Consider the following 27,256-nt stretch of genomic DNA (forward strand, 5'->3'; position numbering starts at 1 on the left):
TGGTGGAAATAAATGTCTTGAGCATGAGGAAATCTGTCTGGAGAATTTAATTTTCAGCACAAAGACATGTAAGATCCTATTTTGCAGCCCAACTGACAGACTTTATGCTGAGTAGTATAGAGATCACATCTTAATTTGTATGTGTCAAGGCCAGCAGAAACTTAACTGTTCTTGGTGAGTTTTTGCTCTGGGTTTAACGTGCTCTACAGACTTTGTCATTAGCTTGTATTTTATCTAATAGTGTTCAAATAAATATGAAAATTTGAGGAAAGAGCTTGAGACCACTCTTGAATCATAGCTGTTAAAAATGCATGCATTTGTTTAAAGCAGGAAAGTGCCAAAAGATCCTTGATTTTATTTTCCTCTTGCTTTCTTCTCGGTGTATTTTCTAGCAGTTAGTGGTAAGAAAGTGAAAGATTAGATTTTTCAAAGCCCTTCAGTGTTGACCCATTTCTACTTTCGTGTAAGACACCTGTGAATCTTCCAGTAGTTTCTGTTGCAGCAAGGTTAGGCTAATGCTTCATCTTAGTAAATGTCGCCCTCAAATTATATAAGGCCCGTACAATGATACAGAAACTAACACTGCATTGCAGTTCTATTATTTTTCAATGCCATTTTCATACAAGTCATGGAGATCAATGTTTCTATTGAAATGCTGTTAAGGCGGGTTGCAGACATCTAGTATACAGGATGATAGAAATCGAAATTTTCTAATTCTTTTACTTTTCTATCTTACCTCCTTATTAATTTTCTTCTTTCCCTCTCTTACTTTTTTCATATTAAAAGGAGAAATTTGTTTTATAATATTTGGTTTTCCATCTAGTTGGTCTCCAGAAAATTTCTTTCTTTTTAAACTTCTAATAAAACTGTGGACCATAAGAAAGTCTTCAATCACATTTAATGAATGAATTTCTTGCCAGCGGAGGTCCTGAGATTTTCCATGCCATTTATCTAGAATAAAATTTTACTGGGTGCCATATTAAAAATGACAAATGACTCTAAGTAATCAAAAACACTAACTCTGTTATTTCAGGATCGTTGCTGGCTTTTCCATAAGAAATGCAGGAAAGTAGAAGGACTCTAGTTTTTAAGAGTCTTTTGAGGCTGATTTGCAAAACAGTTCATTAAACACTTAAACTTTCCAGTAGTTAGCTGTTTTTTTCCATATGGCTTGCACTCTCATGAGTGAAATACTCTACATTTTAAGGCTAACCGTTTCACATTAGACCATGACTAGTGGTGTGACACTGCCTTGACTCATAGTGTAGATAATTAGTAGGTGCTAAACTTTTTGTCCCTACACTTTAGGAAATTACTGTCTTTACTGTACAAGTACAGCCTGACCTCAAAATGGCAGTGGTTGCTCATCTTTAATTGGACAACCTGTCTAATATTAATGATACACATGCGATTCCTAGGAAACTACAGAAGACCTGAGCTGACAATTACTGCAGAAGTGAATGGTGACATTTCACAATGTTTGTCAGGCACCAGAAAGGCATGACATTTTAAAATACTTTCTCCTCAATCGTTTATCAGGCTGTAATGTACTATGCACTCAATCTAGGATGGTTGTAAAAGCTTTCTAAAATCCATAATGGTGTGATGGCTTAGGTTTAACCAGAGATACTGAGATATTTATAAACTTGACTGCTGCATTTCATTTCTTACAACTTGCCCCAAAAGATGTTAGTACCCACTTATTCATTTGTTATCACAGACCTCTATATCTGGGCTGAAGTTACATTTACACATTTATAAACATCATGCTCATGTTTTTGACATGACATTTACTTTTGCTATTGAAAATAAGATATTATAGTTTGAAAAGATATTGTCAGAAAATGAATAAAATTAAATAAGACTTTAAAATATTCAAACAATGGAAAAATTCCTTTGTCTTTGTCACATCTTGGACCATGGGAATCTATTAAAATAATTGCACTTTTTTGTAGGGGTCAAATAAATGAGAGAAACCAGTTAGATTTCTTAATGCCGCTTCTCCCTTAAAGCTACCTCCACTTATCTGTTGTGGAACAGGAATGTATCTGCTGGTTTGGAGAAACTGTTTAAAAGTTGACAGTCAAACTGAGATTTACCGAGCCTTTTCATTAAAAAAGAAATAGAATTCTGTGAGGCAATTACAGTTGCAGAATCCTATGAAGGGTGATTAAGGTCTGCATTAAATGGCTCATGAAGGATTAATGGGAGGAGCAGATCTTCCTCTAGCTGAGTAGCACACTAGCAACAGGTGACTGAAGGCTGTTTTCCCCATGGGGTGGACTGTTTTCCAGAGAAGCATGAAGCTTTTAGAGATAGTGTGACAGGAGGTATTCAATTAATAGACCAGGGAACCCATAAAGTGATGAGTGCTGGCTTCAGAACCAGACAGCTGGCATCCTTGGTGTTTGAGGGATCTGTGTTAGCCCATGGGGTGGAGGAGAATGAGCTGGTTTCTTTGGGAGTCATAGTGGGCTTGGGGTGCTGGCTGCATCGCAGAATCATTCACTAAAAGTTGGGCAGCTGGGTCTACTTAAATCGACCCACAGAGCAATGGCCTCAGCTAGCTGTCTGCTCTCCAGCCTGGCCTTCATCGTCCTAGAGAGAAAGGGAATTAGGAAGGGGTTTAGGTAAAAACAACTCACCAAAAAAAAAGGTTTCCAGAAGGTACATCCTGAGTTGCAGTTTTTAATCTAATATGAAATGGTGAAAAGCAAATGCAAATGCAAATGAAGGGCTTCATTAACTGAGAAGTCAGCCTGCGGAAGCTCCCTCAGCTTTTTGGGCACTCTGATGATGACTAATGACTTTAGTAGCATTGTCTCTTTTTCCAGGTTGGAATCTCTGACTTTGCCCATGATGGGCATGGACAACTAATGAGCAAACTGCTAATTGCCCCGCAGCCAGCTTGTAGCAGTAATGTACTTTCACTGAAGTAAAGAGTAAAAATTGAGTTTGTTTCCCAAGAAGCAGCTGCAAAATTTAGAGAGAAGTGAAACCCAGTATTTCTTTGGTTGCTGTGCCTGGAGGTAAGAAAACAGGCAGTGCTGGGGAGCTGGCAGAGAACAGTTCCCATGTGTGTAGACCACACAGCCTTGTTCTCTGCAGCCAGAGGTTTGATAGGAGTTGGATTCCTCCTCTTTGGAGAAAGGCGTAAGAAAATGCCCATGGGAGCTAAAATATGAACACAAATCTAAGTTTTTAAGCAGGGCTGTTATTGAGCTGTCTGCTATCTTTACTTCTTTTTTTCTTTTTTCTTTTTTTTTTTTTCCATTCACTTTTACATTAGTTTTTTTTTTAACTCGTGGTTTGCTGGCAAAACTTGGAGCTCTGTTGACACCTTGCTGCCAACAGAGTTCTTTCAACACTGCTTCCACACTTAGTGTTATAAGAATGTTATTTTTCTTTATGAAAATGGTCATCGTTTCTTTTCACTTAAAATCACCATCTGCTGTTTTGTGGTGTAGGAAAGTGTTGCTTTCCAGACCGATTCCTCCATGCCACAATGGTTCATATATTTGCCTGTCCCTTATTAATCTTCCTGAGAAACTAGAGCTGATCTCTTCAATCAATTCTCACAGGAAAACTTTCCATGTTTCCAATTACTCCCTTTATCTCTTCCTGAATTCCTTTTAGCTTTTAGTGCTTATTTGCGGTGGGTCATTACCACTGAAGATAAGCTGTAGATGAGGCTGTACTCTTGATTCCCTGTAGACTCTGTGCCTGTTTTCAGGAATCCTTCTAAATACTGTTAACAGTTCTCTGAGGGAGAGAGCAAGCATTAATATATGGAAAACATACATTTTTATTTCTTCATTTGAACCAGGCCTGTAAAATTAAAGTGCTAAGGAAAGGTAGGTGATTAATGCATAGGGCTCAGATTCAGGAGAAATGCAGGCTTTATTAGTGACATCCTAGGGAAAACCACAAGTGCAAAATGCAACTGTGTTCATATTTACTGCAGTAACAAATTTGCCTGCTATCTTGTGAAGCACTTTTCCTATCAGTAACATGCCAATATACATATTCCTGAGTATTCTAATTATGAGACTATGTGATGTGCAGTGTTGCATATTTTATTAAATAGTAGCCTTCTGTGTAAGTGGGATTGGGTTGATTACATAGTCTTGATGATTATACCTCTTGCAACAGATAAGAAAAAACAGTAAACAGGAGCTCAATGCCAAAAGAGGAAACAGAGGTTTTTAGTCAAAGTAGTGGCACTGTGTGTATCAGATAAAATGAAGCTATTTCACTGAACCTAGAAAACTTTTTAACCAACTTGACAAAAAAAATTCAGGGAAGAATCCATACAGACAAAACCATCTTTGCTGGAAGGCAAGAAGTCACAGTATTAATAGTCCTCTCTCTGCTAGCATCTTATCACTGGATTAAGGTTAACAAGCACAGGCTGAGGAGTCATAAGTAGATATGGCTCTGCGCTTGATTAGCAATTATTTAGGTCTTGTTTGTGTAACATTCTTCCTGGCTTGAATTTGCCCCTGTGATAGGGCTAAAAGCTGTTGTAAAGTGTGCTCAAAGACTATTCAGAGCATATAATCAGCAGAATGTTTGATTAAAGCTGTTGCAACAGAATAACTGCATTAAAAAGGACAAGACAAAAGGGCTCCATTCCAGAAAACAGCATATTCTTCAATTTAGTTCTAGGACAATCCTCCTAATCTCATTCAGGTATTTACATTATTCTAAAACCTGTCTGGAATTAGGACTCAAAACGTCATCGTTTGAAAGTTATATCCTTCACAGCTCTATAAGACCTGTCTTGTGTGTTTTTCATGTCTAGGCTCTTGAGAATGTGACTAATGAGCAATTGGAGTACTGGGCTGCTTATTTATATATTGAGCATATATATGGGTAAATATCTAGATATGTACTGAATACATGTTGAATATTATAATATGGATATACAATATATATTAAATCAACATTACATTTATTTATTAATATATATGGAATGCTTACACATATATTTAATACTGGACTGTTTATTGGAATGTTAAATAGGAATGATTTGTTTTATGAATTAGGTTATTGCAGTTATAAAAGCTGAACTGGATATCCAAAGCAACTGCTGAATAAGGTTTTCCAGATCACTAGGATCAACAGCTGTTGACTGGCAATGCTTTGGTAAAAGAATTGCAGTTTAATGCATGTGTAGTGCAAGAAGCTTAAACTAATCTTGGAGAGAATATTAAAGATAAGAAGCTCTATTAGTGTCAGTTTATATATTTAAAAACTACCTAATCAAGACATCCTTTTGTAGAATTGAAGCATCGATTGCATTAGATCTCAATGATAGTGATGTTAACAGCAGTGCATAGCATTTGTGTTGGCATGCTCTGTTGTCCTCTGTTATTCTTTGACAAACAGCTGATGGTAAATTACTATTTGTTTAGCCAGAGTTCAGAAAAAAAACTTAAATCCATTTTTCTGAAGGAGGCTTCTAACTTCCTGGACATACTGTGACCAGTTACAGTAATAGTGATACCCATATCTCAGATGCACTGTGTGGTCCAGTCCATGGATGATTTTTATGTGTTCTAAAACATGATATTTTTTTATTTTCTTGTTTGTTTGTTTTTATTTTGTTTTGTTTGTTTGGTTTTTTTTTTTTGCAGGAGAGCCAGAATTTAAATATGTTGGCAATATGCATGGGAATGAAGCTGTTGGAAGGGAGCTGCTCATCTTCTTGGCGCAGTACTTGTGTAATGAATACCAGAAAGGAAACGAAACTATTATCAACTTGATCCACAGCACACGTATCCATATCATGCCATCTTTGAACCCAGATGGCTTTGAGAAGGCAGCATCCCAGGTTTGTAAGGCTACACATATAGAACAGTTATCAATGTCTAAATCAACCTTAGAATCATAATGACACTTGGACTAGCAGTTTTACAGGTAGATGAACTCCTGGCGGTGATTGTTGAATGAAACAGCATAATTGAAGTATTTCCTAATAGTACAGTGGCTTGTTCTGTTTAACAAAAAGGATTTTACTCCTGTGTTTTCAACAAAGAGCCATCTCTTTTGTGAGGTTACTGTATTTTAAAATATAATGATGATTATGTTTCATGATTAGTCTTTAATCTAAGTTCACTAACAGAACTGCTTCCTAAATGAGTAACTTCTAGTAATATGTGATGTTTCAAAAGTGGTAGAAAAGGGAAAGTTGATGTTTTCTTTAAGAATATTCTCATGTAAATGCACTTATGTGAATTATTCACATTTATCAGAGCTTGATCCCAAAAAAACCAAACTTTGTGAGCCATATTTTTAATACAAATAACTTATATTCTGATTCTAAATCTCAGACATGAAGTACTTTAATTAAGCTACTAGTCAAGAAAATTCAGCATGTATTTTAGGATGATAACTCAGTCAAGAAACATGTAATGTGTTGACGCATAATTAGCAAATAGAGGCCAAATAAGACCCTGCTGCATACAGCTTCAGGTGCATATTATGTTCTAAACAAAAATAGGAGTTTTCTTGTTTTGCAAAGTGTGGTGTTTTTTAACTAATATGAAAATATTGAATATTTTAAGGTGATTGTTTATTATTTATGATTAAATAAGTCAAACCTTATTAAGATATTTTAAAAAATGATTCTCAGGAAGTCTTTTAAAAAAACCTCACAGCCACAGAACTCGCTTAAACCCTATTCGGTCTATGTCTCCCTCTAGTGGCCATGAAGCAGAAACTACGCTCAAATTGGTGCAGTATTGCACTACTTTTACGTTTCTCTCTCGAGATTCTGTAATATTATTTGGAACTTTGGCTCCTTACTTAAAGCACACTTGCTTTTACATGGTTGCATTACAAATCACACATGATTTATTTTGCTTTAGTTCCACTGTTATTTCAATTTAAAAGTGTTTTGATCTTATTCACAGTGTGTGACAGTAGATTCAATATACTCCAGTAATCAAGCTAAACCTACTTTACGGAGTAGTGAAAGCTTACAGAGGCAAGCTAGGGAAAACTCTGTGCTCTGAAGGCATTTCTTTAATGCAAACTAAAACCTATTTTGGAGAATCAGTTTAAAGAAAAGATTTTGCAAAAATTCTCATTGCATCTTTATTTAGTGTTACCATTTCAGTGAATAAAGCTGACAGGTGCCATAAAAATAAAGATTTCAGGTAAATAAAAATTAGGGTCCTTCCTTACCCTGAAGAGATTTGGAGGAACTCTGAAACAAGTGCAAATGGTCCTTGTGGCTTACTGATAAATCTTCAGCTGCTCTGAGGCTTGCTAAAATGAGGTCTATAATTCATGAGCATGGACATAAGGCAATAGGGAAAAGCCAGGTCTCGGAGGATGGCTCAGCAGGCACTGGAAAATCTGATGCTGCTGGTAAGTTTGCCCATCCTTAGTCCAGATCTGCTGCTATGAGAATGAGCCTCTCCTCCGAGACCCTCAGTGAGGCAGAGGTTTGTTTTGTTCCCGCAGAGGTTTGTTTTGTTCCCACAGAGATCTAGGGAGAAATAGAGGTGACTCACTCCTTGGTACTTCACAAGTTTTTACTCCCACATGATTCCTTCTTGTCCTTGAGAAAATGAGGAGTAAACCCATGATTTGAATTTACATGGCTAAATATACAATTATAAAGCTTGATATGTAAGCTTCTGAATCTGCTCATCTCCCCTTTCTTTCTCTGTTCCCTTTTCTGTTCAGCCTGGTGAACTTAAAGACTGGTTTGTTGGTCGAAGTAATGCCCAAGGGATAGATCTAAACCGAAATTTCCCTGATCTTGATAGAATAGTCTATGTTAATGAGAAAGAAGGTGGCCCAAACAACCATCTGCTGAAAAACATGAAAAAAGCTGTGGACCAGAATCCTAAGGTAAGCAGGGACTGAATATCAGGTTGCTTACATGCTCATCTCTTCCCTTTTACACAAGCAGACATGTAGCAACCTGTAAGAGATGTGTGTATGGTCTTTATGATTTGCTTGCTTCTCAGTATTTTGTTCATTTTGTTAAATTTGTTTGTCTGATGCTTCTTGAAGTTTTTCTCAAAATGGCTTGCTGTAGTGAACCCTTTTGATGCATATTGCTTAATCCTTAGATAATTTCTTATTCCAAGCATGTTTTATTTTTAAGGCCAGCGATTGCATAGCCTTCTCCCTTGGTTTGAAGCTATTCCTGCAGATATTCTGTATTGTTACCATTGCCAGAAATTACCTTGTATATTGTTCTTAATTACATTGCTGGCTAGATAGCTATTCTCACATATAACATATATATTTTTGTTAAAGTTAAGCCTTAAATATACAACTGCATATCTGAAGGGATTTTCATCTTCTTGTGTTTATCCCCTCATGAGGTTTTAGAAATTACAGTGTTGTGACTGCAGTCTCCTAGGGTTGTGGCCTTAATAATTATATTTGGTCTTCAAATTCATATTTTAAAATGAAGTGATTTTACTTTCTGTGCAGAGAATATACCATTTTTTTTTAGTTAGTTTATTTTATTGGGTAGGCTTTTTGTTGTTTTGTTTTGTTTTGTTTTGTTTTGTTTTTTAGCAGTAATGAAAAGTAGTAAAATATTGAGATTACTTTATCTGTGGTCACATTCTGAATTTGCACCAGTTTTAGTCTCATATGAATCTTCTCAGATGGATTCTGATATAAAGAACTGATCCAGTTGCCTCTGAAGCCAAAATAATATTGCTGTTCATTTAACTGGCTTGCACAATGATAATAATTAAGCCCAATATATATAATAAAATAAGTTTCTGCATTGGATTATTGGTTGGTAACTGCTGGTATTGCTGTTCTGTTGTAGCTTGCTCCTGAAACAAAAGGTGTCATTCACTGGATTATGGATATTCCCTTTGTGCTCTCTGCCAACCTTCATGGAGGAGACCTCGTTGCAAACTATCCTTATGATGAGACTCGGAGTGGTATGTAATATGAGTTAACATGAAATAGCAGGAGATATAAATCACATTCTATACTTATTTCCCTGCTACCTAAGATCCACCTTGCAAACATCATGCCATTGCATTGCAATGACCTTTTTAGCATATTAGTCACATTTAAAAGTAGTCACTGTATGAGTGTATGTAGATAGCTTGTTTCAGTAGAGCTTCATCACATAAACGATGTAATACCTGAGAGAATCATGGTCCCTCAGATACTTTAATTGAGGCAACTTAGCGTTTAAATTAGCTGAGGCTGTTTGTACTTTGTTAACTGAAGCAAAAGAGTTGTGCCTTCGCTGCCGGTGAGATCTGAGTTTTCTATGCCTGAACCTTTAAAAAATGAATTTCTGAAGGCAGTAGTGTGCTAATAAAAACAACTATAATTTTTTCCCCCCTTTCTCAGTATTGGTCCCAAATAAAAAGGATCACATTGTTGCAGAGATGTTATCATTTAGCAGACAGTAATATTTGTTTTTTCTTTTGCTAGGGGATATGCACATGACTGAAATGATCGTGAGATGATGTTGTTTGTGACTGCTTTCTCACAGTTTAATTGCAAATCCTTTTAATATCAGACTGTAAACTCCTTTAGGGAGAGACCTTTTCCGTGTACTATGTGTTCTAAGAAAATATCTAAAGCCTAGAATACCTTAGTCTTTGTGGTGCACTTTGAAATTAATATTTTGATAAATATTAAAGGCTGATATTAATAGTCACCTTAATAACAGGGCAACCTGACACAGGCAATTGATGAAGTATTGGGGAAATGTTAGTTGTTAAGGTAATGCTATGTTAGTTTGTGATACTGTAGGACACATACCTGTGTACAGAGAGTTTCCATGCACAGTCCTGCTGTGCAGTGCTGGTAATCTAGGCTGTGAGCTCAGTCAGTATGACTGCCCTTTTCATAATCCTTGTTCCTGGACGTTTTTTTCCTCCCTAGGCAGTACTCACGAATACAGCTCCTGCCCTGATGATGCAATTTTTCAAAGCCTGGCTCGCAGTTATTCTTCCTTTAATCCCGCTATGTCTGATCCAAACAGACCACCGTGTCGCAAAAATGATGATGACAGCAGCTTTGTGGATGGAACAACTAATGGTGGTGCCTGGTACAGTGTCCCAGGAGGTGAGACCCACTGTGTGGGGATTCAGTGTCACTGGTGCTTATTTTAAGCTTCATTTTTCACTAGTTTAATTATACTCTGAATACCACCAGTTTATCCATGGCTTTTAGTCTGGTTAAGGCTGAATCAAAGGCTGGTGATTCACCACAGTGTATCTATAAAATCCCTTAAAGCTCATTGTGACCTCTGTTAAAACATTCCTCTTTTATTCATTTTTCTAGAGTGTTTCTTTAGTCAGGGCTCAGGTCATTGCAAGTTTAATAATCCTACAGTGGGCGAGCTTAAGGTGTGGGGGTTTTTTTGTTTATTGTGTTTTGATTTGTTTTTTTAAAAGAAAGAAAAGAGTAAAAATTCTCTTAACATGCCCTGATAAAAGGCAGCAGGCTACTGACTGATCATTTTAACCTCAATAATGAAAGCATCCAACCTTGAAAAAAGTGGAAAGGTCTGATTTTTGCAATGTTATCACCAATGGGAGTTTGGCCTTTGATTTCTGTGGGGAAAAATCCAGCTGTGAAGATACTTGTGTCTCCATACTTCCTAGCTTTATTAGAGGCTGATTTCTGCCCAGGTAGTGTTCCCCTAGACTTTGGTAGAACCTTCTGTGCTAAGAGGAACAGCAGGGCTTCAATGGCCACTTCAACACTAATTTTCCAGGAGAAGTCTTGAAGAGTAGCCTGAAAAGGGACATTTAATTCCTTTTTGCCAAGAATTTTTATATGTCATTTTTTTTGTATGTTGAGGCAAAGCAGATGCTGGCATATATAGATCTTTTATACATCTTCTGTATCTGCTAAACTTGGACAAAACTTGAAAAAATGAGCTGGGGATTTCTGAGCTAGAAACTCAGCTTGTGTGATTTGCCTGTTCATTTGCTTTGTTGATTTGGATCAGATAACTTTGAACACATGTACCAGTTTTACTGTTTGTTTTCCTCTTAATACTCAATTACAGTCTCTGAATGAACTTTAGATTTTTACTTGAAATTAGTAGGAATCTCTCAAAACATTGGGGCAGCTTAGGTGGCAGCTCTGCTCCTGTTACAGTAAAAGGGGTACTAGAAGAGAAAAATAATTAAGCTGATGTGAAGAAATTAGAAGCAGAACAATGACTGGTAGTACTCACAAAGCCAGCGATCACCTACTTGCTTATTCCTAGAGCTGTTATCACTGGTCGTCACAGGGGCAGCAAGTGTCCTCTGCTGGGGTACCACATGTATCAGAGACTGGGTGTAATGTAAAATGCTGACATTTCTGAATATGATTGAAAACCAAAAATTTCCCTTTGTGTGAGGCTTTTCACAGACTTTAAATTGGAACCATTAAAACACCCTAGACAAAACTGAGTTTGCATAATTTGAAAAAAAAAAAGAATATAAACCAAGTATTGAAAGGTTTAATAGTTGAATTTTGTTTCAACTCAGTCCAAAAATTATCTTAATGAAATATTAAGGATTAAATATAAAAACTTAGATGTATTGAATTTCAGCTTATTTTTCCTTAGGAAAATGCTATAAAAAACAGTCTTTCCATTGTTTTGATGAAATTATTTGATTTTAACTAAAGTGCACAGGCCAAAAGCACATTTTTCCATTGGAAAAACTTGTTGGAAAGTTTGAATTATTTGACCCTTTTGGATCCCATTTTAAGTTAGACTGCAAATTCCCCAAGTGAGCCCTTTCTTTTCCTCATGTATTTGTACAGAAGTTAGTAGACAGGAGTCTTAGTTCTAACCAGGGTCTATGATCCTAATATGGTGCAGCTCATAAAAAATAGAGAGATGGCAATAAACTTTGGACCACACAGCATGACTCTGTTGTTTGTTTGGGGTTTTTTTGTTTGGTTGGTTGGTTTTTTGTTTGCTTTTTTTTGTTGTTTTTTTCAAGTGTAGAAATCAGCTGGCAAGCTGTGACTTTTGAATGAAACCTCCATGGTAATGTTTGCCACAGGCTGACTTTAAAACAAAACAAACAAACAAAAACAACCCCAAAAATATTTTAGCGAAAACAGATCTGTTGTTTCCATGCCTAGTGCTAAGAAAAATAACTAAACGTTACTTAGTTCAAGTGAAAATTTTCTTGGAAGCTTTGGTCCAAAAAGCTCTGTCTCAAAACTGAAACGTGGCACATAAGTTATATGTTGTCTCTGTGACCTTCGCTATCCTTATGAAAACGTACTCAAAGTTAGCAGTGGTATAAGCCATTGAAAAGCCCTGTGTATTACTTTAGGAAAAGTATTTCATTGTATATCCTTACCAGAGATCAGAATTTGTCAAGAAAAACTCTCCAAAGGCCTTGTCTCCATGGTATCCACTCCAGTTCGAAACTAAGGTGGTACTTCTCTGCCTTTGCACCTTTGGGTTGCTGTGGGCTGTTCTGGGTCCTGTGAGGGGACGTGAGAGTAGCTCAATGTCCTGTGGGTGCCTGCAGGGTGATCTCCCTGGGCTGAATGGTGGCAAAATAAAAGAGGGCTTGCCACAAGCTTATAGAGAAGGAGAAGAACTTGAACAACGTGACTGGAAGTAGAAAAATACATGAGAGTGGGTACTGGAGCTGGTTTTGGTGTAGAAAGTAGTGCAGGGGTATAGCAGAGCCAGTGGTGGTGGAAGGAAAAAGGAGTGAGTGGAGGACAGCCAAGCTAAGTAAGGCTGTGGTCTCCTAGATGCTGCCTTTGACAGTACCTCATCAGACCAAGAGCTCTGACCTAGGAAGGGCTGATTTCTTCTTTCTAATAAATTACTGAAGTTGCTGTTGCCCTATAGAGCTCATTATGATTGTTCTGCATCAATTCCCTTGCCCATATCATTTACCTACAGTAACTTCTACCTTTTGTAAAACATCGTGCTGCATGGTGGGCCAGCAGCAATTTTCATTAGTTCCTTGGTATGCGGGATAACATATAGGTGGCCCTCTCCTGTGAGTATGGGTTGCTTTACATATGTTTTTCTGAATACCGAAGTTCTTTTGATAGGAAGGCTGAACACCTGGTGACAGATAAGTCTGGTAGAAGCTGTTGTCTCAAGCTGGAAGTAAGGATGAACGCTCCATTGCATTCATGTTCTGTCCTTGCCCTCTTGTAGAACTTCAGGATTTCCTTATTGGCCTCAGGCAGGGTGGCAATTCTCCATGCAGGTTTTGGGGTGGAGAGCACAGATGATGTACAGGATTATTTAACATTTGCTTCTGTCTCTTAATACACTTTGCTGTGAGGTTTTTCTCTCCATGACCTGCTTAGTATTTACTTTCTTCTGTGGAGCAGGAACAAATAGAAGATAACTGCCCCAACAGCATCTTTGTGCTAAATCTCAGACCATGATGTTCGTTGCACTGTTTTGTATTCATTGTCATCTGTAATTAGTTGATCCTTGTAGGTTTTTCAGAGAGCAGCAAGCAAAGGCAATGGGGTCATTCTTCAGTGTTCAGGAAAGGCTCTTTTAGCCACCAAACCCTGGGGAAAAACAAGCCTGTATATAAAATCTTTTATATTTTTAACACTAGTCTTGTCCCTATCAGCAAGTAATTAATGACTGCACATATGCACAAGAAAGTAAAATTTAATTTGCACAGACAGCTTTAATTTTGGTATTTCCTTAGCTGTCGAGTGCATAACTTTTCAACATCAGTAATGGTTCTTTAATGTACTTTTTGTGTGGAAATATAAATGAGAAGAACATATAGTAATGAATTGCTATCTAGTCACATGCATGTTCTGCTTGTTCTGTCACTGCAGAGTCACCTGAGTCTAATCAGATTTGTGTCATTACAAAAATAGCATTTCAAAGCAGCTTACATTGCTGTACTGTTAGTCTATTGTTTAAGTGTCTTTTTATTTTCAGATACTCTCAAATCACTCTTGGCACTCAATTCCTAACTTGAATTATCTTTCATGTTACCAGTTTTGGAAGCAACATTAGGCAAATTTTTCTAGTATTTTATACAATATATGTAGGAGGTATGAGTTCTCCGCATTACATGCAAGGCTCAAGTTCATCCTGTCCTACTGAAAGTTACTGTCTTTATATGTGTAGAAGCTGAACTAGCTTAGTGTCTAGGTAATTCTGATGCTGGGAGCACATCCTGCTCATTGGAGTTGCTTTTTTAAAAGCTGAATAAACTAATTTTGTCCCATATTCTAAGCTTATTCATGTAAGTATTAACATAAAGACACTGTAGTCCTTCCAGGACAGTGAAGGAGTGCAACACAAGAGTTCTTGTGTTTCTCAGTTTCAAAGAGAAGTCCACTCATTGTCAGCAATGAAGGGCATTCATTGCTGAATCTCAGTTATATCTGAGGTCTGCTAAGCCTTTCTGGTCTTCAGAGAGTTGTCCCTGTTAAAGAAACTTACTTTTGTGCTATGCTTTGTTAAAATGAGAGGCTTTGGGAGTGTGGTGATGTACATCCATGTGATGTATGTCATGGGCATAACAAGAAGGAATACGACAATTAGAGAGCTTGACCAGTGGCAGCAAAGTTCTTGCAGTGTTGAATACATCTTTTGGATAGTATTGATTTCTTGGATTTTGCACCTAACTGCCATATTGAATAGGCAGGTAAAGAGTGCAAATTGTATGTAGCCAGCCTGATGCCTTCCAGATTATAGATGTTGTAGGCCACAGTTTAGATCTAGGCTATCTTCACCCCATTCTCTGTCCAAGAGACCCAGGTCATCACTGGCATCTCAGTGATGCAAGCTGAATTTTTGCAGGAGCAACAAGTATGAACTGTGGACCAGCCCAGGAGCTGGCAAACAAACTGTAGGATATGAGCATTGTGCACAAAACAGGAAAATGTATTGCTTCTTTATTCCATTCTTGAGAAACTAGGGCATCCCTGAGTATCACCTTGCTTTGGGAGGTGATGTGGAGGGAGAAAACTCCTGAGAACTGGAGTAGTAATGGTCATGAGTTGTTGGCACCACAGTAGAATTACATCATGTCCTTCACCTCCCACTTCTCCTCTTATGAATTCTTTCTTTCTTGTAGAATAAAGGCAAAAATCAAGAAAAACAACAGTATCTAGTACCTGGAACAGATGCCTAGCAGTCAGCACCACTGTCAGGATTTTACTCATGACTCCACTGCTCTTTTGCTGTTTACTGCTGAATGGACCATCTTGCATTCTACCTGGCAGGACATCAGAGCCGTGGCTCTCAGGATCACCTTTGCCTTCTATGTCCTCATTTTTTCAGACACCTAAAAAAGGTTTAGAAATGCAAAGTTTCTTTTGGGAGTGTGAAAAGTCCCTATTCCTTTCAGTAGCTAGGAATCTCATTGCCTGGTTGGCAGAAAATAGACTCTTTACCCCAATGTGCTGGCAGAATCCCACCTGACTCAATCTGTTTGTTGCCCTTGGGGTTCTGTTTTGGATATGACATAAGCACTCTGGACATTTCTGAACTGGTGAACACCACTGGTGCTTTGGTAAGGAGACTGCATTAAATTTAATATGTAGCTTACAGGGAGGAACATAGGGCTGAATGAATTAGCTATGTTTGAGGCACTTTTAAATCCCTCGGTGACCTCCATGGGGATGCTCACATTGTTTGGTAACCTTTTTCTTTTCAGTCCTCTGTTTGAGAATCCATTGACTCTGCCACCCAGATAGACTGGGAAGGCAAGAGCTAATTCCACATCAGCTTCTCCAAAGAATATATTTATAACCCTCCTGGGAACAGCCACAGTCCCTCTACAGCTGGTTGATTAAGTTACAAAACTGGAAACTAGTTTGGTTATTGGTTGACTGATTTGAGAAAAAAGTCATCATTTCCATGTAGTAAAACGAGGGGCTTAGCAATGTAAAAGAGTGTGTCTTTCCCATCAAGTTTTTATTATTACTGATGATGCAACGATATATATTTATTTAAATTCCTATGACTAAATGATCTTTCTCTTCTCTATAGAAGGCTATCCAGTGTTGATTTTGCAGAGGTATTGAGTGGGGTGGGAGATACCCCTATCCATGGAAAAATTTCCATGTAAATAAAGTTTATAGGAAGTTTGGTTTTGTATTTTTTTTCTGTGGAAAATATTTGGAATTTATGCAGAAAAGCTTGACAAAGAATATTCCTTAGCAAACAGATGTTTTTCATGTAAAATTTTACGAATTTGAAACTCCATATTTTCAGAAAAAAATAACCCAAAATGTTTTTGACCTATCTTTATAAACCTCTTTTTCAAAGTCACTTTATCATATTTCATTTGCTTTGTAATTAATTGTCATTCCTCTTGGCTTACAAAGTGATCACCTTTTACTTTGATATGGAAATATTTTAGCCATAATCAGAAATAATTTCCATTCCTGAAGCGATAATAAGTAATTTATATGTCAGCTATCCAAAAATGTGTCAGGTAAGAGTACAGAGTCCAGGTGTCAATTATTTTCCAAACTTTGCCTGGAAATAAAATATTATTGGGAATTAATTGTCTTTTTGGTTTCTCTGACTTGAAGTTTCTGAATTCCAAACTAAACTGAGTACATGGAACTGCATCGACTGTATTTATAGCTATTCTTTTCTTAATAGCCACAGCATCTCATGTGTCCCCCTTTATTTACTTCAGAACAAAGCAAAATGCATCACTAACTCTCTTTTCTGGCATTGCAGGAATGCAGGATTTCAATTACCTCAGCAGCAACTGCTTTGAAATCACAGTGGAGCTTAGCTGTGAAAAATTCCCACCTGAAGAAACTCTGAAGGGCTACTGGGAGGACAACAAGAACTCCCTTATCAACTACATTGAGCAGGTAACAAAAAAGAGGATAGCAAAACTCTAGTAAATGTACATGAAGCTTATCAACTTTGTACTGTGTGAATGTTAATTCAGAAGTTCATATAAATCCAACTCCATAATTCTTATATGTCTCTAAGGTGGTAAATCCTGTGTAATTTTTTTTTTCTATGTATATAAAAGAGGAGGGGAAAAGAAAGATATTATAGTATGGAATTCATCTTGTCTTACTTAAGCTGTTGCAGACTTTTAATGTAAATGATTTGTGTTGACTTCATCAATGGAAAGAAATGCACATCACCAGAGTGTATAACTCATTCCCCCAGCACTGATGTGTGTATGATGAGAGATGAATTGTCCTCTGCAGGTATGGAAGTGGGTGTATAGGCATGGGATGCATCGCTCTGGACGTACAGGGGCCGAGATGGCTGGATCAGGCTGTATCTGCTTGGCAGCTCAGTGTCATGTCAGTGGACATCTTTAATCCTGGTTTTGTAGATACTCCACTGCTCTCTGATTGCATGGGCTGCTGATACTCAATGTAGAGCTGTCCATGTGATAATTCCATTAAAATTTACACAAAATCTGGTTAGAAGTGTAAAGTTGAGTCATGGGTTTAGATAATTTCATGCCAATAGGTTGTTAGATGTTAAGATTCCTGAAATAGATCTATGAGTGTATTTGTGTATTTGGAGTGAGGCACTGCTTCTCTTCCACTCCCCCGCCCCCAATCATTTAATGCAAATGTAACAGGCTGCACTGAAATGATGGTTCCAAGCAGTGTGAGATTACTGAATTTCTGAAACCTGGATATTCTAGTTAAGGATCACAAATATATTTGAGATTATTAATGGCTGCACATCTGGAAATGCTAAATCAGAAATGTAGTTTGTTAGCAAAGCTGGTCAATTAATAGATTCATTTATTTAAGAGCTTATTTGTGCAGAAATGCTTTAGTTAGCTAGAAATCTGAAATATTTTCATATTTGAAATATTTTAGTTATACCATTCTGTTAGTAAGTTGCATGTGGGCTGAGGAAAAAGGCATGCCTGCCCTGCAAATTTTTACTCATGTATTATGGGATCAATCTCAAATTGTTGAGCTCCTTTACACGTAGGTTAATTTTCTCTGACTCATGAAAAACCATGATGTCACTGCATTTTCAAAATTACTAATGTGTGAGAGATTATTTTGCCAACTTCCTTTGCTCCTGTAGAGCTGCTACCTTTATCCTTGAAGTTCAGATGGTCTATCTGGCATTAGTTTTTATCCTCTTACAGGATAGGAGGTCCAGCTCTATGTTTCAGCTCCCCTGTGATTGCTGAGGACACTACAAATATGTACTTTCTGCTTTTCTAAGATGCTTTGTGTTAGGCTTCTCCCACAGTGAAATCAGAAGAATCTGGTGAACCATATAGCAGCTGAATATACCATACAAGTTCTTAAAAGGGAAGATCAAAATCAGAAAATAAAATTTGTAATCCACAAGTCTTTTCAAATATCACAGAATCAGAGAGAACCCTGAACTACACAGCACTTCCCTGTTCAATTTCCAGATTCCTCATGAAATGCATCTCTGCACAGGTTCAAAATGCCCCATTCTCCCAAGCACTGGTAGCTTCCTATCTCAGGCTGTGGAAAAGGTAGTTGATCCTCAGTTTCTTGCCTCCGAAGAGCTCAGTCTGCTTTCAGACGATGCTTAAGAAATACCAGCAAGACTGTTCAGCATGGTCAGATCAGTGCTTTAACTTCATCTATACTGGGAACAGACAGATTAAGTATTGAGGGTGCTGTTGCCTAGAGGATGTTGCCTAAGAGGCAAGAAGGAACTATGATGTGACCCACCATCCCATTTCTCTCACAGGGTATGAGGGGACTATTGCTCAAAGATGTAGACGTTTTGGGTGCACAATAGAGAGCTCAAGCATCTCAGACAGGGATTGCCCATCAAAGTCCAAGTACCCCCAATTAACCTTGGTAATGGTTCACTTCTGAGCAGCTGTGTCCATTATCAGCCCTAAATTCTTACAGATGATGAAACTTAAAACAAAAAGAAGTTGTGGGTTGTTTTAAGTTCTTTGAAAGCTTTTCAGTACATTCATTAATTACCAGTGACAAAGACTTTCAAGTCAGCGTGCACATATGCTGTGATTTGCTGCGTATTTCTGAGAAATGTGTCCATTGCAGAGAAATTAGTATAACTACCAGCTGAATTATTTTTCCTCTTCACTATTTTTCCATTATAATGTTTAGTAACTATCCTTGATAGTTGTCAGCCTGTAGACTGTGAGATCCATAATGTGTATCAATAGATACTTCACTGACAAAAATGCCATATTTTCTTAAGAATTTTCCAGTGATTTCTTGTGTGTTGCTGACTTTATTTATTTATTTTAGATTCATCGAGGAGTGAAGGGGTTTGTTAAAGATCTTCAGGGCAATCCAATAGCAAATGCTACAATTTCTGTGGAGGGCATAAGCCATGACATTACATCAGGTGAGCGTTGCACATCAAGAAAACAAGAAGTGCTGAAACCTAACACCCTCTGCTTGGTGACCTGGAGCCATTTCAGATCTTATTAGCTGAAGCTTGAAGGAAGCAAAATTTTGAAGCCAGGAAAACATGTTGTTCCTCAAGCAGTTTGTTGCCTGAAGGATTTAATGAATCTTTCTCTCGTATTTTGCTCTCAAAGTAGCTGGATCTTGGATGCTGGGACTCCATGGATCTCTGCCATGAATTGGTTCTGGTGGCTCTTGGTTATTTTTGTTTGGTTTGTATTTTGATTTGTGGTGCAAGTAGTATTTCACAATGCTTCCAAGATTGCAAGTCCTGTCAGCAGTGCTGTCTTGAATCTAAAGGCTAAAATGACACCCAGACCTGTTACATTACTTACGATGCAATCATACCTTTTGGTATGTAAATTCTTGACACACTTTCAATTTATATAGCTTCCTCCTGTGAAAATAAATTCTCTCAACTGTTTACAATTATGTGACTTTTATTTTAGAAGGGTGGTTCTAAAAGAAGAAAGTATCATGTTGGTGTTTATAGAAAATTATTCTGAATGGCATTTTTTGTTTGTTTGTAGAAGACAGTGATTAGAAAAAACAATACTAATATATCAGTGCTTTATGTATGATGGAACATTATGGTCATTTTCTCAGTGATATGTCTCACTACCCTGTTAGAGATGCAAAATACTATGATAAAGGAATGGTAGACTCTTCAGTTGACTTTGATTTTTGTTTTTTTTTTCTCACATCACCTGCAAAGAGAGCAGCATTTCTGCCAAGCAGGAGAACAGTCTGTGATAACACTAGCCACCTTCTTTCACTGCAGAAGCCAAAAAATATAAAGGCTGGAAATAAATTTTCAGGAATAATAGGAAGGGGATAAGCTGTGCAAAGAGATACTTAGAGGTATGAGGGAGTAATGCATATGATACTGCAGCTCTTGCTTCTATGGTACAAAAAAGCATCTAATCATGAACCCTTTCACAGAGTTGTGTGTGTATAAGCCTGGAAGTCATGTATTGTCAAAACAGTGAGGAAAACAAGTACTTGAATTCTAGCACATTTGAAAAGAAGGATAAACTTTTTTTTTTTTTTTCCCCCTGCTCCTTTGTTCATGAGTTGAAATTCAGCTTTGTTCCAGTGCCAGGCATTAGAATAGATCATTATCATAGCACTGTAGCAGTATTTTTTTCCTTTCTGTTTTATGAAGAGTAAAGTCTGGGAACAACTGGACAGACTACTGACATTTTTTGACCATGTGAATTGCAGTAATAGTTCCTTCTGTGTGCTGTGTAGTTACAGATGTGTTGAAAAAGCATTGAAGGAACTGGCAGTAAAAGCATGGCCAAGTGCTTTAAATGGCACTGCTAACTGACCTTCAGAGTAGCCTTGCAATGTTTTATGAAATTCTGCGTGGAGATAGAGAAGTTCGGAGTATTAGCCTGTGACAAGTTAGATGATTGCTTACTGCTGGTACAGGGGCAATCTGATTCTTTGTGAAAACAAGAGATTGTCATTTTTAGATAAGAGAATGATGCCTTTTTATTCGGTGTGTGAAAAAGATGGTCTGCAGTAACAGTCAGTACAATAAGAGCCTTTCTTTATCCTGAGTGAATCAAAATTTAATGTCTTTTTTTTTTAGCTGAATGGGAGAAAAAATGCCCTAGACATTGCCTGGATATTGAAACATGTAGATCATGATGCTTCAGGGGTGGCAGATGTGGAATATTCCAGGAAAAGATCCTTTATAGCTTTTTCTGCAAGATAAATTGAGAACGGCAGTCTTATTTATCAATGAGAATAACATTTTTTTAAATTTGGATTTTCATTGTACAGAGGGACATTAAAAATCCACATGGCATTGCAAACTGAAACTCAGACACTTAACAGGAGCTGCACATTGGCCAGGGCATGCTTCTAAAACAGCATAATGTCCCAGATTGTCCTTTCTTCATTGTGCTAGAGATCTTCCAGCCTTCGTAGGCAAAATATTTAATGGAGGCTACAGCACAACTTCACAGTTTAAATTTGTGTTTTGGTTACCTAAAAAGAAGAAAATCTGTAATGATATATTTATACAGCCCTTAAAGAACAATCCTTTCAGGTAGGCAGAAGGAAAAGGCTGATACAAATATGAAAGATGTTGACAAGTTATGCAGTCGCTTTTCCTTAGCTGCATAATTAGTTTTACATGGTTTTTTTTGTTTTGTTTTGGTTTTTTTTAATTATTTTTTTATTATTCTCTACAGCCAAGGATGGTGATTACTGGAGACTGCTTGTGCCTGGAAATTACAAACTTACAGCCTCAGCACCAGGCTATCTAGCAATAACTAAAAAAGTGGCTGTGCCCTTTAGCCCTGCGGTGGTGGTAAGTGCTCATGTGTATGTTGGTTTATCATCTATTATATATAAAAGTCTCTCTCTTTTTTTTTTTTTTTTTTTTCCTCCTCCATAGTGTGCATGTAAGCAGGAGGTGGTTTTTCAGAATATTTCGGAATATGCTAATTTAGAAGACAGACAGGAAAGCTACTCTTCTAGTACTTGCTGCACAAGCCACTGAGAGTAATCTCATTGTAAACTCATTTAATCTCTTGTTGCTCTAATTTAAAATGAGAAGACACAGAGAGAGGTAACATTGAGATAGTTACATTTTTTTTAATTGGTTAATATATGAATAGCTAATCAGAAGATTACAAAATATCATTAAGTAGTGCGACATAAAACGTGTAAGAGGTGTTGAGGTTTTCATTGAGACTTCATGTTTTTAGTCTAAATTGTCAAGTGTCTACCTGCAAAGATTAAAACCAGAGTTCAGATCTGTGCACAAAGGTAGCGGTGGAGCTCTGCTTTGTGTAGATACCTAACATATATAGCAAATAAGACCTAGGCTGCATCTAAGAGTTCAGAAGCATTTTTAATTCATCCTCTGTACTGCTGTGGATTCCACTCTTAACAATTAAAATAAATGCTTGTTTCTCTAGTGTGTATCATACGCTAGGATACACTGCACTAGCAAATCATATCTACACTAGTGAGCCATTTATCAGAAAAGTATCTTCTTGATGGCATAAAATTGATTGTTTTGATATGCATTGGTAGGCATTAGACATCAATACACTGATGATACTTTTTATTATATGCTAGAAGACTTATGTGGCTAGCTATTATTCAGTTTTAATTTGATTGGCTTATATTTTTTTAAGTGTTTAGACAAGTCAAAGACCAGACAAACGTCTGGTTTCTTTTGGAAATTTTGCTTACCTATGTGCATGTTATAGATAAGTTTATTGTACTCATATGCCAGTATTGTGCATAATTAAATCAGCCTTGAGACTCTGGAATAAACCTAGCCTAAAATGGAAGCTACCTCCCTAAGCCCCAGGTCTATGTTGAACAATTTCTTTCAATAAGTGACTTGTAAAAGCCAACATTTCTCTCAACAAATCTTACTGATGTTTTTGATTTTTTCTTTTAGATTGATTTTGAACTGGAGTCATTGTCTGAAAGAAAAGAAGAGGAGAAAGAAGAGTTGATGGAATGGTGGAAGATGATGTCAGAAACACTAAATTTTTAAATGAAGATTTTGGCTTTACAGCTTTTAATCTATTATATGTTGACTTAGCATAATGTACTGTGGAAAGTCCTTATATTCTAGATTTTGTGCACTTCACAATAATTAAGTTTGAATTTTTCAGTCATCTTTTGATTAATATGATCATAAATAACTACTAGCCTCCTAGCTAGATAAATAAGTTATTGATTTTCTTTCATATTGTTATAGAAAATTACTCTGATATACAAATCAGAAAAAAATACGAGTGAATGTCTCTGAGGCCTATATGGGAGTACAATCTGTCGTGTATTATTTGCAAGTTCAGAATATGTAGGTTAACTCTTGATTTTAAAAAAGAAATATGCTGTAGTCAGTTCCCAGTAATGCCAGAAATATTTGCCAGTGCATAGTAGTAGACAGTGCTCTTTACTGAGTTCTATAACGGATGCTATTGAAAGGATTTATAATTACAGTGTGGTGGTGTAATAATGTTTTACAAGGCTTAAAATTCAGTATAACATTTTGTATGTCTCTGGTGTTGGAGCTATTTAACTATGTAGGAAACATAAGCTGACTTGATTCTAGTAAACAGAAGGAATCTGCATAAGCTCTTTTATTAAATATGTCATGGAATAAATTCAGGAAATAGCCGAGCTTTATTCCTTAAACTATTAATGATATTTCAGGAACAGGTTTTAATTATTTCTTGTTACTTATTAACCAAATCAAAAATTCTGAATGGGTGAAGAAGAAGAGCTTGTGCATCTTGTTAATATGATGTTAGTGTTTGTTTTACAGCAAGGAAAAAAAAAAACATTTCAGGTGATGTCTGTTTTAATTAGATCACTACCTTTTCAACAGTCTTTACATGTCAGTGGTGTCTAGATAATCACCTAAAAGTTCATATGTTCAGCGAAAGCTACCAAAACATTGCAGTTTAGACAATGAACTGGAAGTCTACTGAGGACATTCATGTAGTCTCACAAGCCAAGAATGGGTTTGTCAACAACTTTGTTTCTTCTGCTAGTTAGTCATCTAAAACTAGAAGCAAGACAGATAGTGAAAATTTTTTCAGTGTGGTGAAATTTTCCAAAAATACTTGAAGATGATAAAAAAGCAATCTTAATTTTCAAAAGCTCCTTCTTCTTCCCATTTTTCTTTTAGTGTGCTCAAGTATTTTGCCTAAGATGAATGAAATTTGTGGAGTCAGAGAATACACGTGAACTGTAGTGGGTGCAAATTTGGTATAATTCTTCTGAAACCACTGCTTCTGTGCTACTTGATAGCAGCTAAGCATCTCATCTGTTTGAAGGCTTGCATACTTTTGCTGGTCTATTTTAATTCAAGATCAGATGTTCGATATAGGTTTCCTTCCTCTGTTTCTTTAGTACTACTGTCTGTGTCTGGATTAGTATACTATTCTAGTTGATGCTGTAGGAGTTCAGTACTGTTCAGAACCAAGCAACAATGCATGATCATGTTCCTGCCATAAGTGAAAAATCACATGTTCAGGAGTAAGATCCAAATTTACCTCCTTTGGGCATTTAAAAATCTGTTGAAAATACTGTTTTTTTGAGAACCTGAAATTCTTCAATAAAGATAGCACTTGATTCTTTAAACTAATGGTCTTATAGTTTTAGACAGATTGATAAATTGAACAGCAATAAAAGGCATAAATTTTCTCTGATCAAGAGTTTGCTATATAACCTGTGTCTCATTTGGGTAGGAGATATTTAATTCCAAGCTTGAGGGGAACTTCAATTCCTGTAAGTTGTGTGATGACCTTTAAGCCTCTATTGTGATGAGGAACCCCTGTGGAAAAAGAAGAATCTTAACTGTATATGTCTTGGTAATAACTTGAGTCTAGCTGCGCATGAGAATGTGAGTAAAGGATGCCCAGTTACACCAGCTCGGGTGTTTATGACAGTTTGAAAGGCTGAGACACATAACACAAAACACGCTCTGGGTCTGGAAGTAATGACGCAGTTTTCAACGGAACCAGGTAAAATCGAAACAAGCAGTATAAAAATGAATTATAACAAGACACTGCTGGCAGGTGGGCAAATGGCTATAGGAGTGTTTCTGACCTGTAAACTAATGTAATAAGGCAAGTGTATATTTGTATAGAACACCCTGCTCTGCCCCTTCCAAACCTAACAATTTCAATCCAAACGATATTACTGCACGGTGCAATGCCTGTCATACATCCAGTCTGTGTGGTGGATTGTGTGGCATAGGTAGTGCAGACATTACACCGAAGTGATCTCACAACAGATTTCGAATTTGGACTTGTATTATGTGTGTGAGATCCTCTGGTCTACTGTTCCATGCATTTGCAATTACATGTGATGTCCCTTAGACAATCTCTTCATTTTGTTCTAGATGCCTGCTTGCTATTACTGTGCTGAGAACAGGTTAAAATGATTAAATGTTACCACACCAGAACCACTGCCACTGTTCTTGCTGTAGGTGAACATCCTTAGCAACAGCATAGCCAGGACTCTCAATAAATTGATTCATTATGTAGCTTTCTTAGCTGAACTGTGTTGTAGGACTATGTATGTTTAAACGGAAGATTAAGATGTTGTGTGATGCTGAGCTTTTGGTTAAAAAGGCACATGCTGTACTGTTGTACAATAAATCTACAGGTTTATTTAAAATGTAAAGTGTGTGAGTAATTTCCAGTTTAAAACATGACCTCTTTGGCTATGCATGTCTGCAAAGTATGCCATAAAAATCCTCAGTGAGGTGCGTGTGCCAATTCCTTTGCTGTTTGAACAGAGAAACAAGGCTGGGATTAGCGCCGGTATCCCACTGAGAGCCACCCATAGCCCCTTAACTTTGTGCCAGAACATCCTTCTTTTGCAGTATACATTTTTCTGAACACTTTTCCTGTGGAGACTTTGAAGTAAAGTCATGGATAAGAATGAGATGCTCTGCATCCATACAGGGTCAGTGAGGACAAGACATACACTTTTGTGTGTCTTTCTGCAATATTTAAAAAATTATCCTTTTTTCATAACAGTCCTTAGGATTAGAAAGCACAGTGTGCAGTGTACTTCCAAACCTGTGGTACCAGGCATTCCTTGTAACTACAGTGGTCAGGATTATAATAATTAAGTCAAATAAAATCACTGTGTGTGAACTATGTTTCCCTTTTCCCAGGTTGTGGTATTCAAGTCGATAGGTGTGAATTCACTTATAGTTCTGGATATTCCTCAGCTGATAATGACATACATTAAAGTGTAAATTAAAACTAATATGGTATGTAAGAAAGAATTGCTACCAAGTTTCTTTCTTTGAGGTTTTTTAACAGCTCTAACAGGTGTGTAGGGAACACTTAATGACTATCCCATGAAAGGGAAGAGAATTCAGAGAAAGATGACAGGTAGGTTGAGAGAGGCTAGAGTTTAAATTTAAAGGCACATTTCCCATAAGCCTGATTCTTTCCCATATCTGCGCTTTGTTTGACTCATTCCTGCAGAGGTTGTAGGATAGCAGCAGTTTAATGTCTGCCTCTCTAAAAGTTAAATCAACCTTCTAGAGCTCCCCAGTAAACGTGCTCCACTGGAGGAGCGCCTTGTTTCCTACCTGTAGTTAGCACTGGAAATGTAGGACCTAGAAACATCACTGCAGCACTTGCTTTGTGCCTTCCTGAACCTTGCAAAGAGCTCATTCTGATCATCTCATTGGAGGCATTTTCTTTTATTCCTCCTGTACATTTTTATTTATGTAGAGCTACATCTGTTGTGAATAATGTACACCTTGCTAATTTGACTCGTAAGTTTGGTCATTGACACACCCTCAGTTCCAGGTTTTTCTGACTTCTATAATTAAACCCAGAAAATGAAAATACTCATGAGATTTTTTCTGAAATTCATGGCATAAAAAAACCCCAGCGGGTTTGTTTGTTACCTGGTTTGTGAGGGTTTTGAGTGAGCTTGCTCCAAGTTTCCATTTTCAAAGCCTGCTTTTTGGGGGGAGAAAATTGCAACTGAGAAGTTGATGTAATCCTATGCCTGCAGGGGATAAGGTTTTTAGTAGTACAGCAAGTATTGGAATAGGCAGTATAAAAATGTGATATTTAGAAATAACTACTCTTTACTTTTACCAGCCATGATAATGGAAGTATATTAATTGAGTTAAATGGCCTTGCAGTCCTGATCTTTCTTCAGCCCTCCTATTATGCCTCTCTATGCCCCAGGCATTATATTTCAGCAATGACATAAACATATCCATGATTAGGCATCATTTATCACAGTGCTATATTTTCCCTGAATTAATGATTAATACTTCATGTTATTTTATCTTTATCCTACTTCCATATTCAGTTAAAACACCACAGATTTTTGTAACCATGCGTCCTTTTGTACACAGTGGAAATTGTCAAAG

At 37.1% G+C, this 27,256-nt stretch overlaps 1 protein-coding gene across 1 annotated transcript in view; it reads left to right on the plus strand.

Annotated features, from left to right (window-relative positions):
* Nucleotides 1-22,885, plus strand: part of CPE (carboxypeptidase E) — a gene marked incomplete at its 3' end in the record, with an annotated part of 57,495 nt that extends 34,610 nt beyond the window's left edge. Inside the window, exons 2-9 of the mRNA XM_080343654.1 lie at nucleotides 5,640-5,836; nucleotides 7,699-7,866; nucleotides 8,810-8,931; nucleotides 9,896-10,074; nucleotides 16,673-16,812; nucleotides 19,195-19,294; nucleotides 21,561-21,679; nucleotides 22,787-22,885. Of these exons, the coding sequence (XP_080199780.1) occupies nucleotides 5,640-5,836; nucleotides 7,699-7,866; nucleotides 8,810-8,931; nucleotides 9,896-10,074; nucleotides 16,673-16,812; nucleotides 19,195-19,294; nucleotides 21,561-21,679; nucleotides 22,787-22,885 (1,124 nt within the window). The remainder of the gene's footprint in view (nucleotides 1-5,639; nucleotides 5,837-7,698; nucleotides 7,867-8,809; nucleotides 8,932-9,895; nucleotides 10,075-16,672; nucleotides 16,813-19,194; nucleotides 19,295-21,560; nucleotides 21,680-22,786) is intronic.
* Nucleotides 22,886-27,256: the final 4,371 nt, after the last annotated feature.

Source organism: Nesoenas mayeri (genome assembly GCF_963082525.1).
Source record: "Nesoenas mayeri genome assembly, chromosome: 4".
In the NCBI taxonomy this organism is placed as follows: Eukaryota; Metazoa; Chordata; class Aves; order Columbiformes; family Columbidae; genus Nesoenas; species Nesoenas mayeri.